This window comes from Polyodon spathula, chromosome 19 (genome assembly GCF_017654505.1).
Source record: "Polyodon spathula isolate WHYD16114869_AA chromosome 19, ASM1765450v1, whole genome shotgun sequence".
NCBI classification, from domain to species: Eukaryota; Metazoa; Chordata; class Actinopteri; order Acipenseriformes; family Polyodontidae; genus Polyodon; species Polyodon spathula.
This window is the reverse complement of record NC_054552.1, coordinates 28141202-28163259: the sequence shown is the minus strand read 5'-3', so window position 1 is coordinate 28163259 and position 22058 is coordinate 28141202. Positions and strand designations below refer to the sequence as shown.

General features: G+C 38.5%; 2 protein-coding genes across 2 annotated transcripts in view; both read left to right on the top strand.

The window, feature by feature from the left end:
• Positions 1 to 12758, top strand: part of LOC121294621 (DNA-binding protein RFX7-like) — a 37786-nt gene extending 25028 nt beyond the window's left edge. The window contains exons 5-9 of the mRNA XM_041218518.1: positions 806 to 922; positions 2632 to 2716; positions 3668 to 3875; positions 5198 to 5499; positions 6069 to 12758. Coding sequence (XP_041074452.1) covers positions 806 to 922; positions 2632 to 2716; positions 3668 to 3875; positions 5198 to 5499; positions 6069 to 9374 — 4018 coding nt within the window. The 3' untranslated portion in view covers positions 9375 to 12758. The remainder of the gene's footprint in view (positions 1 to 805; positions 923 to 2631; positions 2717 to 3667; positions 3876 to 5197; positions 5500 to 6068) is intronic.
• Positions 12759 to 15088: 2330 nt separating this feature from the next.
• Positions 15089 to 22058, top strand: part of LOC121294702 (E3 ubiquitin-protein ligase NEDD4-like) — a 35027-nt gene continuing 28057 nt past the window's right edge. The window contains exons 1-4 of the mRNA XM_041218710.1: positions 15089 to 15291; positions 16521 to 16594; positions 17900 to 17978; positions 18373 to 18411. Coding sequence (XP_041074644.1) covers positions 15250 to 15291; positions 16521 to 16594; positions 17900 to 17978; positions 18373 to 18411 — 234 coding nt within the window. The 5' untranslated portion in view covers positions 15089 to 15249. The remainder of the gene's footprint in view (positions 15292 to 16520; positions 16595 to 17899; positions 17979 to 18372; positions 18412 to 22058) is intronic.

The following is a 22058-nucleotide window of genomic DNA, read 5'->3' as shown; positions in this document are numbered from 1 at the left end:
AGTTAAGGCTGTATCAGCACTGTCAAAACGCGCTCTGCCACTCATTAGCCGTGCACTTTTAGGCATGTCAAGCCTTAATTTATATACGTGGGCAAATTGTAGGTGGGGCTCATTTTTAAGTGAAGTCAGTGAGTGTTAAAATGAGATTTATGAAGCGGAGGAACAGCTGCACTGGCTCTAAAAGGGTGCACAGATAAGTCAGATTTCAAATTGGTCTTATTTGGGCACAAAAAGTCAGAAAGCAGCTGATATGAAAGAGCGTTATGGCAGCAGTTATAATGTGTTTCTTACAACGGAGAATGCAGGCTCCTAACCTTCCTGAACAACCCAGGAACAGAGGGAGAGTATTTAGGGTCTGCATTACCCTTTTTGATCTTCCTGAGGATGAAATTCTAGCTCGATACATGTTATTTCATTATGTACAATTGTTTATATTCGTCCTATAATAAACTTGATTCATTAAGTTATCTTTTTCATTATGTATATTTGGTTTTGTCCGTCGTATAATAATAATATAATATAAAGTCACTTAGTCAACACAGGTAATTGCTGCCTCTCCAGATGAACTATTTTTCAGATTATTCTGTTAATTTGTGCTACCGGTAGACCATTTTGAGCAGCGGTTTACGCTGTGCCTCTTAGAGAATATGACTTTGTTTGCTGAAGAATTCAGTTTAAATTTCTACACTTTGCATTACTTTGCTGGTTGCCTTTAGGCTGCTTTTGGTTATATTTTAGTTTGAAAGAAATCTTGTGTTACGAAGTTCTATGGAAAATAACAGCTTTTTTTGTTTTTCATTTTTAGGAGCTATTGTGACAATCTCGGCTACCATCCACTGAGTGCAGCTGACTTTGGAAAGATCATGAAAAATGTTTTTCCAAACATGAAGGCACGTCGTCTGGGCATGAGAGGCAAATCCAAATATCCTTCCCTGGAAGGGATTCAGAATTCCCCTCTGTACTTGGTTGCAGAACATCTGTTGTTGTAGTTCAAGCAGCCACTAAATATAGAACTGAAATGAAATGGGCCAAAGCCACAATACAACTCTGAAGAATACTGTGGCAATTAGGAAATCCAGCCATTGTTTATCCATTTAAATGGTTGCGAGCGCCACAAGTTTGATGTTTGGTTCTCCTGAGCTCTTTACCCTGTCATTAGCTCAGTCACACTGACCCCTTATTTAAAACAAAAAAGCTAATATACACAGCTTGAGATGACCAGAATAGAGTAGGATGAGTTGAAACGTAAAACAGATAGAGAAAGATATATTAAAACAGATAGGGAAAGATATATTAAAACAGATTAGAGAAAGATATACTAAAACAGATAGGGAAAGATATATTAAAACAGATTAGAGAAAGATATACTAAAACAGACAGAGAAAGATATACTAAAACAGACAGAGAAAGATATACTAAAACAGAGAGAGCGATATACTAAAACAGATAGATAGATATACTATGTAAATTGAGATATAGATATATATATATATATATATATATATATATATATATATATATATATATATATATATATATATATATATATATAGATATAGATATAGATATAGATATAGATAGATAGATAGATAGACACACATACACACGCACACATACATAACATACTAAAATAGGTCATGTTTGTTTAAATGGTTGCAATAGCAACCGAAAACCAATATGACTTCTAGTGTAAATCAAACCCACTTTTAATGTTCAGCTTGCAGTCTGTTTTTATTGAAGACACATACAACATTAACTGTTAATGAATATGATCATGTCATCATGAAGTACAAGGACGTGATTCTTTAGGGGCCTCATTTGTCAGGACTGTCCCTTCATGCCACCAAGCAAGTCACGTCTCCTCTCCTTTATTACGCAGATGGCATTTTGACTAAAAAGTGTGGTTAACTGAAATTGGATAAAAGCATTCATTTTAGAGTCGCAGGTGCTGAAGTCATGAATTTACTGAGCTTAAGAGACTTGAACACAGGATCAAGCATGAGTAACTTGGATTCACTTTGCGTGAGACCATTGCCCTCTGTCTTGAACCAGTCGTCCTCTGATGCGTGACTTCCCCCAAAGGCAAAGTGTTGTGGGAACTAGTGTCTGATGATTACCCCATGATGCGTTCACATCCAATAATGCACATTGAGGACAGTCTTAACTAATGATCACTACACTGTTTTATAAAACTGGCACAGATATTGGTTCTGAGAAGTTGCAGTATTCACAATAGTATGAATATATGTAATTGTACTGACACCTTATTGGCTCACCTGTTAATAGTATATATGACAACCATAACATGGGAATCACTGTCTGGTTTTGCTGAAAATAAGCATGGTCACTTATTAAGGCTTTAGCCCATTTTAGAAGCCTGGCCCAGCACAGATGTCCATGGCACCGGGGTATCCCAGCGATGCCCGGTCACTGAACCTTGGCTCTGTGTTTCATGGGCAGTTCGTTTTCAACCACACGAGTACTTTTGAGGCAGACTGCTGGATACTTGCAGCTCAATCTGGCAGCTTTATAATGTGCCTACCTGTTATGTTTTTTTCTTTGTTTAAAAATGACAGTGGTAAATGAATTCATGTAATTGTTTATTGTACTGAACCTTAACTCATTTGTCACGTACTGCTACAGTGGACTGAGGAAGAAGGCGTTTGTCCACATGCCTTCTTTGCCCAATCTGGACTTTCATAAAACTGGAGATGGGGTAAGTGAAGTGCAGTAGGTTTGATACAAAGATAGTGTGCTGATGCAATATTAGCTTTTGTAACATGATTACTGGGTCCATCTTTTCAAGAATCTTAAATTCAGAACATGAAAATATTTTGCATACAGCACAATAGATAAACTGCTGCCTCCTGGTACCATTGCTGTGGGTCTCATTGCAGTTGGACAATGTAAAAGTTTTTTTTTTTTTTTTTAAACTACAACCCATTGCTGTAAAATACTATAAAAGAACCAAAAGATATTCCACAGAAGAAAAAGGGAAACTAGTGATAATACCTTTCCCAGCACTCCTTTAATGTCCAAAGCCTGAAATATATGGCAAGAAGAAAAACAAGTGTCATCTTCTTAATAGAAACGTTTCTTCTTTACCACCTTTTAAATAATTGTTGTTAAGGCAGTGTGGTCCAGTGGTTAAAGTCCAGGGTTTATAACCAGAAGGTTACCGGTTCAAATCCCACCTCTGCCACTGACTGACTCACTGTGTGAACCTCCTTGTGCTCTATACTGCGGATGAGATGTTAAATGAGTGTCCTATTGTAAGTGACTCTGCATATAATGCACAGTTCACAGCCTACCTCTGTAAAGCACTTTGTGATGTTAGTCCACTATGAAAGGCACTATATAAAAATAAAGATATTATTATTATTATTATTTATTATTATTAAAATAATGCTCCACAGGTATTGTGTTTAATCCATCAGGACTAGCTAAGATTAGTTTCCATCTTGAATTTTAACAAACCCATGTGTACACTGGAGCATGATAAGTGTCTTATATGCAAGTTTGAGTAACAGTCCCATTACCGAAACCTTGCCCTCTGAATCCCAGCCTGCATGTACATCAGATGGCAGTGTCCTGCAGGTAAGAGGTTACTAATAAGGCATGGGTGCTGTGCCCATGTGGATGTTGAGTAAAGAGCTGTGTTTTGCAGCCTGAAGGGATGGAGTCCTCGGGGCAGCTGCAGAGTGCAGAGGAGGAGGTCCGGTCAGCTGCCTGCGACCTGGTCTGTGAGTGGGCACAGAAGGTGTTGAGCCGCCAGTTCGATGCTGTCGAGGACCTGGCACGCTTCCTTCTCAACAGCCATTACATTGGTACCAAATCGATGGCAGCGCTCACTGTAATGACTGGCGCACCTACTGGTAAGACGTAGACTGGACAGATTCTACAGATGTGCGCAGTGTATATGAGAGAGTACCAGGGTTCAGTCCATTCCATTTTTTTCATTCCATTTCCGTTTCAAATTCCTTTTTAAAATCAATTTCCAATCCCCATTCCCTTTTCATCAATTCCAAATTGGAATGGACCCCAACCCTGCAGAGTACACACACATTTCTGTATGTATCTCAATCTATTTGCATTGTTCTGTGTACCATAGGGCAAGGTTTGCGTCACTCTATAAAACTTTAGCCAAACACCATGTTCGAAAGTTAGCCTGTTAACCCTGAAGTCATTATAGATCTTGAATGCCAACAGCAGTTGCATTTTTATATCAATAGATGTCCTTGATTTGGGGTGAATATACAGTACCACAGGGATCAAGGTAATTTTATATACCTGGGTTATGAACAAGCTGCATTACCATGTAGCCCTTACATTACTATGGGTTTTGTTAGTGTTTTTAAAAAATGAAGATTAAATGGAATGGCCCCAGAGGTCTTTCTGCAGGATTGGCTCTTGCAGTTAGCTAACAAAATCTAATATATAAAGTTATTTACATGATCCTTGCTCTCATCATGTGATGACTCAAATGAAACCAGCTTTCCTTTTAAACTGGTCAGATAGTGGCTGCAAAAGGAATATGTGAATCTGTTCCCAGCCGATCCATTCTATGGTTACATAAGAAGTGTGTTCAGATCACAAACAACTCCCTCCACAACTGAGCAACAAGAAGAGGACAGTTTTATTATGTTCTTTGTCAGTCTGGCTTTTAAAAAGCATATTGAGGCAGCTTGAATTGTTAGTAGTTCAGATAAACAAAGAAACAAATGTTAAAGCTAAATTGAGGTAAACTTTCCCGTAAAGGTGCAAGCTTTCTTTCCCATAAAGGTGGAAGATGTCTTTGTACATGCATGTCCAGCAGGGAATAAACTAGCTTGCTTGATAAGCTGGGAATGGTAGGTAGTAAAAGGAAAGGTTGCCATCTAGTGGTTATTTATTGTAATCGTCTGCCGTTCTGGTATCTTTCATTTTGTTATGAAATACTGGCATGTATGTAGAATAGATTGTATCACTACCAGAATTTTCTAAAACAAGTTAGCTTTTTCTGAAATAAGGTTAATTTATTAAAAAAAAAAAACCTGCATACCTGACTGAGAGTGTTTCCTTGCAGGAAATTGCATTACTTCAGAAGTGTGCGGCTTTAGTGCACCAAACTACAGGTCAGCTTTAGTGCCTCTGAGTCGCACATTGCACTCACCAGGGAGTTTCCATTTTGTTAACCGGTAATATTCAATTCATTTAGGTATGAAGACACCAACGCAGACATCAGCGTTCGTGCCAACAGCTGAAACCAATTCGTTCCAGCCCCAAGTAAAGACTCTCCCTTCACCCTCTGTGGATGCCAAACAGCAGCTGCAACGCAAGATTCAGAAGAAGCAGCAAGAGCAGAAGCTGCACTCCCCCCTTCCAGGAGAGGCCCATGGGAGGAGGGTGGATGGAGGGACGCCAGGGCCAGTCCCCTGCATTCATCGGGGGAGCCCAGCACTGCTGTCCCCTCAGCCCACCATCGGGATTGTCGTGGCAGCAGTCTCCAGCCCTGTTACGGTACTGTAGACATGCACTGTATTCACTTATTGTATTTGGTTAAATGTATGGGATTTGGCTTTAGAGCAACTTGCTATTTGTACCAGTTCATACCAAACATAAATCTGACTGAATTCGAACAGGGTAATGAATAGTGGTTTTACTATTTTATCTAACCTCTGATTTCGTCCGTGGCAGTGACTCTGAAATAGCATTAAGGTAGCATTTTTGTACACAAGAAGGAAAGAAAAGATTTGACAAGCCGTTAGAATTCTTCAGTATAGTAGTATAAGAAAAATGAAATGGAATGCCTCTAGTTCTTTTCTTTGTATAAACATGTTACGCTGTGTTTTTCGTGAATGAGGGTGAGTAAATTGTTATTGGCCTTTTTGTAAACTTTTTGAATTTGTTCAGTTATTTTTAAGGTGTGGTGTATACTTTTGAGGATTTAAAGATTTAAATTAATCTGCCGCCTTCCTCCCAGAAACAGTAAAAGTAAATAGCCTTGGAAACATTATAAACTGTACGTAATAATTTCAATAGCCATTTCTGACTTTTGTTCTAAACATCTTCTTTATTTATGTATTTAGGTACAAAGAAACAGACAGCTGGTGACCTCACCCAGCCCTGTTGGCACACCTGAAGGCAAAGTCCTTCCTGTAAACTTTCAAGTGGTTGCTCAGCACATGCATTCTGTGAAGCAGTCGCCCAAGACCCCTCAAAACATCCCCGCCAGCCCAATAGATCGCTCAGCACGGCATCGCTATCCGCAAATACTGCCCAAACCTTGTGCCACCAGCGCCCTCACCCTGCGTTCGCCCACCACTGTCCTCATCACCAACAGCCCCATCAAGACGGTTGTGCCTACGCCTCATGTGAGCTCGGTGAACGTGGTGAAAATGACAGCAATATCCTTGACACCCAGCAACAGTGGCACTGCCCTCAGGCCTGCTTCTGCCGGCAACAGTGGGACAGGGGCAGCTGAGGAGCCAAGGGCAGGCCTGCAGATCAGACATGGTTCTGTGGTCTCTCTCCAGTCTCCTGTAGCAAGGTCCAAAAGTGTGACGACCACGCCTACCATTGAGATCAAAATGGAGCCTGGAGCCATAACTGATGAAAGCCAAGCTCTCAGCACAGAAAGGCTGGCTGGGACTCAGGAGGCCTCTGGTGGCCAGGGAGGGGGTTGCGTGAAGCTGAGGGCCATCAGCGACCCCACCACTCAGGCCAAGGGATCCCCAGGAGGAGGTGGTGAGGCGAGACCTGAAGGGACAAGGACCAAAGGCGATGCAAAGTCCCTTTTGGACAACACTGTGGTGACCTCCACTGTAGGCAATAATAATCCAAGCACTTTCTTTATTGCAATCTCCAATCCAAACACCAGCATGACTTTATCATCCAATGGCAATGCTGCAAGTTCTCCCAAGGAAAGCTTGGCCGGTTCCAAGAGCCCACGGAAGCGCTCCACAGGTTTGGCGTCTGAATCCCAGGCCCCACCTATCAAGAAAGTCTTTACGTCCCAGCAATCTACCATCAGTCTGGAAAGCCAAAAAGTGGGCCTCAGCGCTGCAGTGAAGAAGGTTACAAAAGCAACCCTGCCAGCCAAACCTGACTGCACACCAGCACCTACTCCTGGAAAAGTTACTGTGAAACTCAATTCAACAGTCCCAACACGAATCTTAGCTCAGACGCCGTCTGACACTCAAGCTGTATATTCCAGCAGCTTCCTGACTGTAGTCAAACCTCAGTCTTCACAAGACATCAAAGTTAAACGTGACGAAACTCCTTCCAGCATGGATACAGGTGCAGGCCCAGGGATTGGTTCTGATCAGACGTTATTGCAGCATATCGCAGGTAATCCTCCTGTTGCTCCTGTTAACACGGGCATGCTGGAAAACCCGGGGGTTAATGACTTGCAGAAATCCATGTGGGAGTCAGTGCAGCTTGGAGTCCCACAACAGGATTACACTGCTCAGCTACAGAGCCACAAGCCCCTTCAGGTTCCAGTGGTAGATCAGCAACAAGCACTGATCCAGGGACAGCCTTCCAATCAGTTATCCCTGCATCCAGATATGGTTGATTTTGTAGCATCTCAGCCAAATGACAACTATTTTGCTTTTGATGATGATATCACACAGGACAGTATTGTTGAAGAACTAGTGTTAATGGAAGAGCAAATGAATCTGAACAATAATTCTTACACCAATTGTTTGGGGATGTCACTGCAGAGTCAGTCGACAGTTCCCCAGGGGGCAATCATGTCATCTCATCTAACAGGCAACCCCTTCTACCACTCAGCCCACAGCAGCAGCACTCCTGTCCATACTCCTACTCCTACCCCCACACCCACCCCAACCCCGACCCCAACACCCACCTCAGAAATGATGGGAGGAGGCCAGGGGTTATCCCGGGAAAGCCCCTGCTCACAAATGGCCCAGACGACCCCTGTGGATAGTGCTTTGGGGAGCAGCCGGCACACCCCCATTGGCACACCACACTCCAACTGCAGCAGCAGCGTGCCCCCCAGCCCAGTGGAATGCAGGAACCCCTTTGCTTTCACACCCATAAACTCCAGCATAGCCTACCACGATGCCAGCATCGTTTCGAGTAGCCCTGTCAAGCCCATGCAGAGGCCCATGGCCACCCACCCAGACAAGGCCAAGCTGGAATGGATGAACAACGGGTACAACAGCGTGGTGGGAAATGCTGCCATTTCGAACAATGGCATCGGAATTCTCCCCAGCTATCAGGATCTACTGGATGACCAGTTCAGAAAGCCGCATGCCTTTGCCATACCTGGGCAGTCATATCCGACACAGACAAGGCATCATGACGCACACTTTGGCCGCTTGACGCCCATCTCTCCAGTCCAGCCCCAGGTGGCTTCCGTGTCTAACCTCTGCAAGCAGGAAGGTTTTGCAGTTCCCGCTCCCCTGGACAACAAAGGGGCAAACTCCTCTACAAGCAGCAACTTCCGCTGCCGCAGTGTTAGCCCTGCTGTCCATCGCCAGCGAAACCTAAGTGGCAGCACCGCCTACCCTGTCTCCAATCTCCCCAGATCCAGCGTCAACCCTTTCAGCAGCCCTGTGACTCCAGAGGTTCTCAACATACTCACAAACAGCCATTCGGATGGCAGTGCCAACAACATGGCTCAGAGGAGTCAATCGGTTCCATTAAATGTGATGATGCTGACGGCGGTCCCACCCATGCAGAAACAGAGCAACAACAAGAAGATCACCAACGTGCTGCTGAGCAAGATGGACTCAGACAGTGATGACGCAGTAAGGGGCCTGGGGATCAATAACATGCCCTCCAATTACACGGCCAGGATGAATCTCACACAGATCCTGGAAACCACTCCCAGCTTCCCTAGTGCCAACCACCAGATCCAGGTCAATTCCAGTCCTTCGGTATATGAATTCCAGAAGCCAAGTTACCTTGTGAAAAACAGCAGAACTGACCAGATCAGCTTTTCTTCTGGGGAGACCCAAGCACAATCAGATATTGGAGAACAACAGCAGCAGCAACTGCAGCAGCAACAAAATCAACAGCAGCTAGATTTCAATAGCACCGTTAAGGACCTGTTAGGAGATGACGGCCTGAACCCAAGCTCACAGCTTGTGGGCCAGGTGGCGTCAGAACTCAACGCCGTGGTATCAGATTTTCCCAGCGATATCAGGCTGAACTCTGAACTTTCAAGCAGCATCAACGATCTGAATACTTTGGACACAAATCTACTGTTTGACCCGAATCAGCAGCAGGGACAATATGAAGATTCTACACTGGAGGAACTGAAAAATGATCCGCTTTTCCAACAGATTTGCAGCGAGTCAGTGAACTCGACCGGTTTTGACTGGTTGGAAAGCAAGGACCAGCCTACAGTTGAAATGCTGGGTTAACGTTTTTCTTTCTTGGGTTTTTTTTTGTAATTATTCATGTGAAAGTTGTATAGCACACTGTATCAGAATGTGGACACATCACTTTTGTCCAGTGAGAAGTGCCAGCCTAAACAGAAACAATTGCTCCTAAAATACGTTATTTATCAAAAGGTTTGCTGCACCACAATATGTTGAACCGCAAAACAGTTACAAAAAACAAGGCGTAAATGATTGCTGTTACCTATTTCAATGGAATGATAAACTCCTATTGTTTAAACACATCTGATAAATACACTTACCCCTTTAGAAAATAAACTGTTTAGTTGAAGTAAGATACAGGATGAAAAGTAGTATCAGGTGTGTAGGCTTAAGCTGTTTTCAAACTGCTTACAAGTAAAAAAAATAAAATAAATAATTACTAACTTAAAGACAAATAATGGCATGGCAAAATGTGATAATTTGATTATAAAAAAGTACTGGTTTATGCATTTATCTGGGAAATAAGAGGAATAGTAACTTCTATATTTTTTATTTTTGGGAACATTTGAAGTAATAGACTATAACTGTATGTATTCGAGAGAATGTTGGTATCTCTCCGAGCCTTATGATTTTGAAATTGTAAGACCAGCATTCTAATTGTCATATACAATACAGCCTTTTATGAATTACAAAGTTATAGGGCTGCTTTTGAATCCTAGAACAGGAATTGTTAAGATCACATTTTAAGCAGAAGAAGATAACACAGCCTTTGAACAGTAAGAGGTGCGTGTTTCTTTATAATAAAATTTATCTAAGTCTTCTATCTCCTCGTAATGTGGTTGCTGTCCTGTACAGCAGATTTGTGTAGTAGAGTTCTTTATGCGCAACAGAAACATCCTGTTGAAAAATATATGCCAATATAGGTTTAACACATTTCTTTAGATTTTTCTAAAGATAAATAGATCTCTATTCTGACATTTAATACAGGACTAAGTGTATTAATTAATGTACCGTACATTTTAATGCAAGGGAAATTGAAACATTTTCATTTTATTATAATGCTGGCTGGGAAAAGTTAGATAGGATCAAACTATACCTTGTTTAAAAACAACAAAAAAAGTTATTTATTGTCCATTTTTAGTCCGAAATTAAAAGTAAATATTTATAAAAATACATTTGACCGAATTAAGCAAACTGAATTTCAGGTCTTTGGATAAGTACTGCCCAAAGGCTCAGTTGAAACTTAGGACTCTTATTTTCAGTTTGTTTAAAATATTAAAGAAATTAAGTGATTGAGATAAGGGGAGGGTGAATATAAAACAGAATAAAACCCAAAAGAATGATGTGGCTTTGTATGGAACAATAGACATTGTTATCTGTTTATAGACTGTGCTGCATGGCATTTTAGGAGCTAGCGATGCATGTTTATTTGTAGTAGATTGTATAGGCCTGGACAGCTAATTTGATCTCAGTTACATTCTTTAACCTATCCTTCAGGCAGGTAACAAGCCAGCTCTGCATTTCATTGGAGGCTGGTGCTGAGTATTCAGGGGATTTTAACTCATTACAAAGATCGACTACTTTAACAGATCCATTGACATATATTGTATGTTTATTACACAAGTCTGTATGGCAATACATATTTTCTTTTAGTGAGTCTTTTTACTCCCGTACCAAAGAGAAGCCATCCTATTTGGACTTGATATCTAACTTGTTTGAATCCAGGCTTATCTAGTGCTTGCCCAGTCAACGAGACTTTTTTTTGCTGTGAAATATGAAAGTAAATATCTATAAAATGGTATTAAAATGGCAAAACTTTTAAGGAAGCAATCATTTTTAAAGCTGGAGTGCATATCTTTCACTAAAAAAAACATAGAAAGATGAATAAAAAGGTCTGAGAAAATGGATGTTGCTAGATATGATTGCTGATTTGGGATTATTTTTATCATTCATTTGTTATCAATTTTCATAAAATATATAGGACATATCTCTACTAAACTGAGACACACTGTACACTAGCCATACTAGCTAATATGCAACATTTACATTATACTGATCATTTGGATCTGTAGCCAGTTGAATATTCTAACAAATTAGTTTATTTTTAACCCTTAATATTGTACAAACAATAATGTATGTTCAGTTTCTCGCCCTGTTATAAATGTCTTCTGTTGTTGAAAGATGTGTACTTAATTTGGTGTTGGAACAATAGCAAGCTTAATTTAAAAAAAAAAAAAAAAACAGTGTATTCTGAGGTATTATAAGATGTTTTATGTCCCCAGACATTTGCAGCAGACACTGGAAAAAAAAAAATTGTTTAGTTCAAAGTTCAGCAGGCTTTCTGAGGTTCATACTATTGCACTAAACTTCTAAAGAACCTAAGGTTTGGCACCTCTTTTGGGACAAATGCAACAGTTAAAGCCTGCAAAAAATATATTTTTTATAAAGAACTTCAATATGAGAAGTAAAAAAGAAAAATAAAGGTAAAATGTCATCAAAAAAAATGACAGATTTGTCTTATGTAGCAATGTGCATTGATCTCAGTGAGATCATTCTTTTACTCGTTCTCTTACACGAGAATATACAGCAGGATTTAAAAAGAAAAAAGTTTTGCTTCACCATGTTGATACATGATCACAAGTGTGCATGTGTATTGAACTCTCTTGTACAGTATACTTTGTAACCACTTTCTTTGCTCTAAAGAAGACTGGTTCTCTGCTAACCAGACAGGCTTAGTTATTCACATAACAAGTTATTTACGTTGTTCGATGTTTACTAATTCAAATTAGTACTTGTTGAGTGTTCAGTTTTCTAATTTTTGTTCTTTTTTTATTTTTTATTTTTATTTGAAATGTAATAGTCTTTTTGTGCAACAGGTTTTCTCTGTTTTTGTTTGTTTTGTTTTGTTTTTTTAAACCATTGAAGTAAGCACTGAATTTTGGAAAGAAGGAACTAGTTTCTCTTCTTGGAATGCACAAGAAGCTAATCCAGTAGACACATGTACCCCTCGCTGTATATCTTCACTGCACTAGTATGATCTCCCTGTACTGACTTTCATTTAGTGTAGCACAGTAAACTCTTCCCAGTGTTGTTGTTGTTGTTGTTTGTTGTACTGCTGGATGTACAGTAGTTTGATAATGTTGCAATAGCATTTCAGCTTTTTTTCTTTTTTTAATTGAAAGTGCTCACAGATGTTGAAGTTTTCTAAATGGTTTTAAAAACCAATAAACTTTTTTTACAATTTGTGGTCTTGTGTATGTGTTTCTTTTTTTTAAAAAAATGTTTTAAAGTATAACGTGTAGTGTATAATATTTAATTTGTAAATTGTCGGAATGCAAGAAAATGAATTATTATACATAATTGAGGGTGTCCAGTTATGCCTGGCATGCATTCCAGAATCATGTTAATTTAAATGGGGGAATTTAGAAAAAAAAAATCAGAAAACCCATTGCTCTTGTCCTGCTGTGCTGTTTTTGTATATTCTTCTGAAACAATCACTGTGGTGGAGTAGGCCTTTGTAAACAGCAGGGATGAGTTTGTGTCAGTATCGAAATGCTTCTTGAATAGTTTCCTCTCAGATACAGCTTTTGCAAAACCACTTTTCTCATAGGTTTGTCTTTGACTTTTATGATTGTTTTGAAGTTATGGATAAGAAACCAAATGACTAGCCTGTCACTGACCAAATTCAAGAAATATTTCTACCTCAGGTTTAGGCTTATGTTTTACAGTTAAACAGGCACAATTAAAAGGTGGGGACTAACTGTTTTACAGTGTATCATCTAGTTAATTATTTTGCCATTGCATGAGGGTTTGAAAGGTTCTGAATAGCAACAGCTTACCAAGCAAAATCAGAATAGACAGCCTGCTATCAAATTACACAGTAGCAGTTCTAGTCTGCAAATGAAGTGCTGCAATTAATCATCTATAATGAGGTTGACTTGATATTTCTAAAAACTGTTTTATTTCTGTTACAATTATATTCCTCAATTTTGATATTTAATTCCACAGCACCATTTCTATATATTTGCCAGCTGTTACAGTTTACATTGTTTTGTATTAGGCTTGCAAGTTAATTCTGTTCTCTATTCATTGCTTTCATTCCCCTTAACACAAAAGCTACTTGTTCGTACTATATATATATTAGATAGATAGATATACACACACTGTATAGTTCAAATCCAAATAACAGCCTTATTGATATGCTGTATTTTATTTATTTAGTGTTTTACTAGTGAAACCACTGTAAAAGTTTACTTTTTGAATTCAGGTATTGAAACAATCTGAAAATTGAAACATGGTCTAGAGACTTGTGGTACTTGCTTACAGAATGTTTCAGTTGTTTTCTACAGCAATCATTTGTCATTCAAAACTGCAGCCCTGAATTGCTCAGCCAGTTGAGACTGGAGGTGTTTAACGTACCAAGGATGTCTCAGAAACGTCACACTTTCAGTCAGTGCTGGGTGAGCCCTGACTAAAGTAGGCAGCACAGCTCAGTGCAATGCTTGGAGTAAGATTAGAACAAAGAACAACAGCATTGTCCTTGACTACACCAGTAGTGCCTGTCTCCGATCAGAATGGGGTTTTCAGCTGTGTCTTTCAACTGCATGGTCACAACTTTTATGGTCTGAAAATGCTATGATAATGGCAGTAATGCAAAAAAGTAAGCAGTTTTGAGGTAAATGCTTCTTCAAGGACAACAATGCCACCACTTCACAGCAGCAGAATCCTTGGATGCTTGGCTGTGAGTTTGTAAAGGCTGCACTGGATTACATAGCATTAAAAATAGATGTCATGTTTATTATAGACTATGGTGTGTTTCTTTCTACGTTAGTATTGCTTACTTGGGGTTTCCAATGGTGATGTGCTGACACAGCTTTCCATACGATACCAGTCAGACACTTCTAATTCCAAAGACCTTCAAAAGTGCAAAAGTTAAACTGAAACATCAGACTGGCAATTCATCCCATCGGAATATAAGAATCACACTCCAGTGTGTTATTTAACCCTTACAAAAAAGAGACATGACATACTGTCCTGCAGGTACTGACTGGACTAATACTTTTCAGGCTTTTGGTGCAAGCCACTGATGTTCCCTGCTTTCACATTACTTAACAATGAAAGGAAACAGACATCAGCTTGCTCACTCACTCATGAACACTTTATTTTGGCTGTATTTTCACACGTAACAATATCCAAATGGAAAAAAAAAAAAGGCTATCTTTTCGGCAGTCGGTGTACTTTGATTTAATTTGTTTTTTTCGGTTGCCCTATAACTGTAACTGTTTATTATTGATGTGTTCAATTTGCTTGCACATCCAATCACTACCTAATGCATCCACAATGGTTAGTTTAATGAGCATACTTTAGGAATTACATTAACACGACATGGGCAGGAGTATGAACAGACATTACACATGGTTATATAGTGTTTCTGCTGGGGGGCCACACTAAAAAAAGATAACAACTGTATGCATCATATTTAGCCTATTCCTAAAAAAATGAAAAAAATTGACCCGGCACCTGACCAGTACCGTGCATTTATGTCAGGCGATCAAACCCCTTAACAAGGAAACGTTTCTAATATGGGAAACCCCACTCACCCACAAAGTGCAACTATGCATTGCGCAGGAGAAATCCTGCTGACAAAAGAATGTGGGCGGGGGAGTGAGCGACACGGCAGACAGGAATGAGGAAGAGCAGATTACAGTAGAGCGGAAATGATCATTCCAAATTACGCAGCGGGAGGAAGGAAGGAGCGAAACAAAACGTAACGAAACACACGTACTGCACCGAACCGTGGATTGCTTTACCTGAGAGGGGGCGGGATATGCGTTCAACATTGTGGTTTTGACGACTCCTCATTCTGATTTCTCCTATTTCATGTACAGTATATAGTATTAGCGAATCGAGAGGGATTATGGCTTTAATTCCTGAAGTGCGTGGTCTACCAACGGATGAGGTATGTCAGAAAATGTGTTTAACATTTGTATAACTTTCATAACGCTGAATGTGAATATTGGACTTTGGGATTCATTTATTGCAGACCTACTGTTTTGTTTTTTTTTCTTTATGGTTATTACAATAATAATAAGAATAACTTACCTATACCGTACGGCACAGGTTGCTGGTTTTGTTATGGTCAAAGTTGTAGAAAATGCACTCATATTTTAGTTTAAAAATATAATGTAAATTTAGTTTCTTTTAAAAACAGTAAGTGTTAGAGGTACTGTTATACAGCTGTTGCTATTTGCTTAAAAAAAAAAAAAAATCAGAGCAGTCAAATGGGTCTATTGCTGGGAAACACATCACGGAAATCAGTGCAGTTCAGACAGTATCTCCAAAAATCACAGCTAAAGTAAACATTGCTGCGTCAGACGCATATTTAAACAAAATCAATACTGAAATAGAAACTATAGCGCATGAAACTTGACAGATTAGCACACAAGCGAATGGCTAGTCGTGTGAGGAGAGTGGAAAAACGCTGCATTGGGGCGATGCAGAAATGTACACAACCAGGGTGTGTACATTTGTACAGCGTGTTATAAAAATACAGTAGTATTCTGGATGTATTAATGTACTAGGAAAATGTACTGGCTTATGTATGGTTTGTTTTATACAGTGTTATAAAGCGTTTTAAACTTACAATAAAAAGATCGGAAAACTGTGACGCAAGATCATTAAAGAATGTTGCAGAAGGGGGCGTGCCCTTGCTTAGCTGTGCAAAGAGCAAGGTTTGTAATGTTTTTAAGTGCAGCGCTACCAATGAGGCTGTGTGTCGGCCTATGTCACACTTATATTTTGACATTGTGTGGATATGGGTTGTGGTAATCTATGTTAATTAGTGGTAATGACAAATGTAATCTATACCGATGGTGCAGATAGGTACGTGTTTTGGGGGGTGGGGGTGTTTTAATAGTTCAAGCCTAAAATAAGATGAAAAATATGCATTGAATAATAGAAACATTGCAAACATGGTGATACAATGTACATTAACTGTTCATCTTAATAAAACTTCTGTGTGTAACAATTAAATACTTTCTGAACCAATTTGGCAGCCCTATTTTGTTCTCAGGTTATAAAGACCTCACAACCCCATTTGAGATGTGTATTTCATGTTTGCAGAGTTTATACAGTACGAATATTATCACAAACTTGATGTCCTTTATTACATATATTTTATAATTACAGGATGAATCCAGAGTACTCCGAGTTAAGGTTATTGCTGGAATTGGCCTTGCGAAGAAAGATATTTTGGGTGCCAGGTAGCCTGCATTTGCATTCTTTATGCTATCAGCAGTAATTGAACATGTTTTTAAAATGTTTGTTTTCTGTGGCAGGCAATCTCACAAAGGTGTTGGCAAGTGCTCTCTGGTATGCAGTTTTCACTAGTATTCACCTTGCCACTAATTCCATTTAAGTTACCATCTATGGGCAGTATAATATAGAGCGTGGCCACCAAATCTTTTGGCTTGAGAATCTCTTGCCTATTCTTTATTTAATATGCAGCACCATTTGCGTAGTACAAGATCACACATTACCAGCCAAAGCTGAAATATTCAAACAATAGAATCCTGATTAGTGGGTATAACCGTCTTGCAGTTGACTACAATTGAAAAGCAAGAAGACAAGCCTAGGCAAACTAACAAAGTAGTTGTTAGTGAACTACTTTGCAAGGACAGTTTGTCACAAGATGTGAATACAGTACCTTTCAGCCTAAAATATTTAAAGTTATACAGTGTGTTGTTAGCTTGTTATAATTACCTCATACATAAATGCTGTTATTTTTATTTATTTATTTTTTTAACTATCCCAGACATATATTTCAAATGTATCTAATAACTTTTAATCAATTAGAAGCACTGCAATGTTTCTGTGTCTTAGTGTGTTCAAGTACTGTGCATATTATTCTGTTACCTGTAGGTGGTGCTGTTTCAGTGTTCTTGAATGTAGTGCTTTCATTGTACAATATATTCATGTCAGCATTTGTCAAGACGTAGGTATAACTAAATGGAATGGGGTAAATGCTTAATTAATTAGTGGTAATGACAAATGTAATCTATCCCGATGGTGCAGATAGGTACGTGTTTTTTTTTGGGGGGGGGGGGTTTAATAGTTCAAGCCTAAAATAAGATGAAAAATATGCATTGAATAATAGAAACATTGCAAACATGGTGATACAATGTACATTAACTGTTCATCTTAATAAAACTTTTTACATTTCAAAGTATTTCTGTAATTGCTAAATTCAGACCAGGGCATTAGGAAAATATGCTATTTAGAGCACCTGTTTAAATTAAAGCAATGTGATTAGCTGGAGTTATTGTCTTTTGCAGTTGCGCAACTTGGTAATTCTGTAAATCTTGTTTACTGTTTTATGTAGATGTTGTACAAGGCCAGCTGCCTATGACTGATCCTCAGTAATTAGCATGTAGACTGCATAGCTGCAGTCTATTAGTACTTCAGATTGAGAACTTAACTTTCCAGTAAATAAACCCCCCCCCACACACACACACACACACACACACATTTAGGCCATGTCTTCTTGATGGCACTTTCTTTTTCCACAGTGATCCTTATACAAGAGTTTCTTTGTATGATCCTGTAAATGGGGAACTCACCAGTATCCAAACCAAAACTATAAAAAAGGTGAGTAACTTTTGTCTTTTAAACAATACATAATTATTATAACATACAATGGTCTAATTTAGTAAGCAATGGCAGACCTAAATACTCATAAAATTCTGTTTTTATACATTGTGCAAGTAACCTGGTGTACACGTTAGATTGAAGTGATCTCTCGCCATATAGGAAAGCTGTTGGCCTATATAGCTACTCCCCTGCTATAAAGGCATTTCCCAATACAGAACTCCTTCTCCTGTGCATTCACAGTTATTTTTTTTCAAGAAAAAAATGACCACACTTGTCAGTTTAAAGTAGGGGCTTGTATCTTCATTTAAGAATTGTATTTGGTGTTTTTTTTTCTTTCCTTCGTCAAACCAAAATAATAAAATGTTTTGTAAAATTATATTTTTTTTCTTAGACACTGGACCCTAAGTGGAATGAGGAGTTTTACTTTAGAGTAAGTATTCTACAAACTGCTTTACAGTTTTCATTTCCAAATGTATATATATGTATATACATATATATATATATGGCTTATTCTATATATATATATATATATATATATATATATATATATAAAACAATAAACAATATATTACACAATACACCAGAGCAGGAAAGTTGGAACCACTTTTTCGTCTGAAAACAGAAAAGAAACTGCTAATCTTCCAAAACTAGCAAAACTTGCTTGACTGCATGCAGGAGCTCTTAAATTAAGTTTACAGGCTGCTTATTCTTTACTGTCGGATCCACATTTTGAACGTGTCCAGAAAGTGCAGTTTCTGTTTTGTGTTATACTGTCTGGAGTGCACGTCTGCGCTTCAACACTGGTTCTTATTCAGGGTTCTGGGTCACGCTATGTCACACGAGACAGGAAAGGTCCCGTGGTAGCAGACATGCTTGAAGAGCAGTTGCAATCTTTTGCCAGCTAGGCAATAAATTGCATTGCTGACTACATTGCTTTAAACTTACTTTTTGCATTTGAACTTCATCAAAAGAAATGTGCAAAATAAAAACAAAAAAGCATAAATGCCGAAGTACATACTATATCTCAAGAACTAACAATAAACTAATCAGCGCAAAGAGTATCAGTATTTAGCAGGTTTGAGTTCAATTAGAAACATTTTGTTTTTCACAATCATTGGCTCCTCGTGATTTCCCTGACTTTAAACTGCCAATCCCTGCTGAGACACGGTGAAAACGTCTTGCTGCCTTATTTCCTGAGCTTGCTACCCATCAGGAAACAAGACTAGACTAATATACAAGTCAGGACATTGTAACAATAACTGGGAAAACCCAAGGAGCAAAAAACTGTGCGGTTATGTACAAGGGTTTGTTTTGCTGCCCCCAGACACCCACTCCTCCTTTGTGATTGATAATTCCAAGTTGATCATATCCGTGGAAATTATAGATTTAAGATTCGATGAACCATATTTTCCGAAAAAATACACTGGAATGCTAGAAAGAGAAACTTTTTTTTTTTGACTGGTTGCTAGCAAGATTAGAACTGTAAATGTAAGTGTTACAGCTGCTAAACTACAGCTGTTTGATTTTTAACTTGAAGTTCATTGCACAGGGTATTTTGCTTGATTTGTAGTATTGAACAGAAGTTTTAATGTTATGTACTCTCCATCTGTTCTGTTTTCCTTCAGTTTCACATCACTCGTTGTGTTATGAACTGTAGCAATGTTCTCCCAGAACTGGCAACATAGTGTTTTCCTAATTGTCAACTGGTTACATTGCTTTGATTTTGATGCAAGTCACATTTATTAACGTGACAGTACACTGTTATGTGGATCCCCACAGTATCAGGGTCATGGTTGTTTTTGCAAACTGTGGTTGTTAAAATAATGACATGCAGCTGTATTTCTGCTGCTTTCATCAAGGCTGAAATGTGGAAAACAAAGCAGTCAAGCACAACCAAACGTTTTATTAATAATGACAGACACGTTTTGGGGGGGGATTAAAAGACCCATTACAAAGAGAAAGCACATTTTAATTAGTTTTGTATCTTTTCCTTTTAAATCTTGTTTCTAACTTGTAGGAGGTGCCATCTGTTTATCCACATATCCATAAAGCAAGGGGAACAGCTGCGTAATCGCGTGGGATTTATTTGTCCATAACTTTTGTCCCCAACAGGATATTGAAAGCTTTAAAAAGTTTTTAAAAATCTGGTTTATTGTTTTTCAATTTAAATATCTTTATGTTTTTATTTGAAAACAAATGATCCCATTACAGGTAATCATTTTCCAAAGCTGTTATACAGAAAAAAAACAAAAAAACACATTGAAGTAAAAAGTAAAATATGGCTGTGTGTTGAACAGTGCTTCACGATTTTTTTTTCATATATCATATCATATCCCTGAGCACAAACTAACGGAATACGTTCAGAGCTGCTCTGAGTATATTTGTAATACTTTTAAATGTGAAAATGTCTGTTTGTGAATGTGGTATTGAAGTGTGCTGCTTTCCATTGTATAATGTGGATTCCTATCAAAAGAGCTAGGTCCTTTTGAGAGCTTTATAGGTTGGCTCAAACTGACAGCCTAGCAGTAACGTAGTCGGGCGCCTCAGATAATAATAGATATGCAAAGGTCTTAAATTTCTGCGTTTGTTGGAAGTGGCTTTGGCATTGGTGGTTGTTTTAAGTGGTTCAGGAAAATCTGAATATTAGCCTACATACATCAAATTGAAAGCAATATTAAAATGTATTTGGTGGAGTGAAACCCTTAAAACTATTAAAAGATTATAAACTATGTAAAAATTAATAAACGGAGTTGGGCATGAGAAGTTAAGGGTAAAGCAAAGGGCAGACATTTGAAACCTCACTAGCTCTTATACTTAACTCCAACAGCTAGGGCACACTGTGCCTGTATACTGTGACATGTATTCATCTCCAGCTACTCAAATAAAGCCTAATGGTAGAGTGCAACTACTAACATAAATGCATGTTGCATATTGCTATTGCATTCGCCATTGTACAACGGTGAGATTGCCAGGGGATCTGTGAATTCTGTGAGATTTTCTGCCTAGTCGTTCAGATAAGCAACAGGATATAATTACCGCTAATGTGTGGAAGTGGATAATGGCCCCATTAACAAGTCTGGAGTTGCCTAGCATAAAATACAGGACCCATCTCTTTATTGAAGTGGGTGTCTCGGATTGCAGTATGAATCCTCCTTTCTGCACCCCCCCGCTCCCAACATGGGCAACTGCTTGCTTATACCATTACTTGCAGTGCATTAGCAGTACTTTGAACTTGCTGCACTAGAATGGTAAATGCTGTCACAGTAAAACTTGCTGTAAGAGACTGTGACAGCCCTCACAATCACTTTTCAGTAGCGAAGTACTTTTAGTTTTATCAAAGGAACTCTTATAATTTAATATTACTCGTCTTTGTCAGAATGAGAGCTTTCCTGCTCTTGAACGTAGATGTTTAAGTAAATCAGTGTTTCACAAGCACTAAACATTATTCAAAACTAAATTTAAAAACTCAGATCTAGCCATTTCAAACAGCTGAACAGAGCATTTTAAAATGTCTGCATATTCCTGATGCACTTGAGAGTTGAGTTGTTTTAGTGCCCTTAGGTGTAATTTTTTTATCATATTTATATTATATACAAAACTGGCAGTGAGTAAGAGAGTATTTCTAGTTTCCCTGATGATGAAAGTTACACCCCTAAAATAATATACAGCCCTAGCTAGCTAATGCTAAGATCTCAGTTAAGTTAATGCACTTTTCTTGGCGTGCTAAAGCCTAACCCTGAATGAGAATGTATTGACCTTGAGACACCCTTCAGTTTGGGGAGCAGTACTGTAGTCCCGGGGTAAAAGTCATACAGATGATACTGATTGCTGGCCTGAGTAGATTTCTATCATTTTTTATCATGTAGAGGTTTTAATTATACACGCATCACATTTACTTATGTTTGCTTATATATATATATATATATATATATATATATATATATATATATATATATATATATATATATATATATATATAATTTATTTTGTTGGTATAAATTATTATGTGCTTTAACATTGATAATTCCTTCTGCTTGTGCCATTTCAGCAGTCAGCTATTTAGTGTACCTGTCAGAA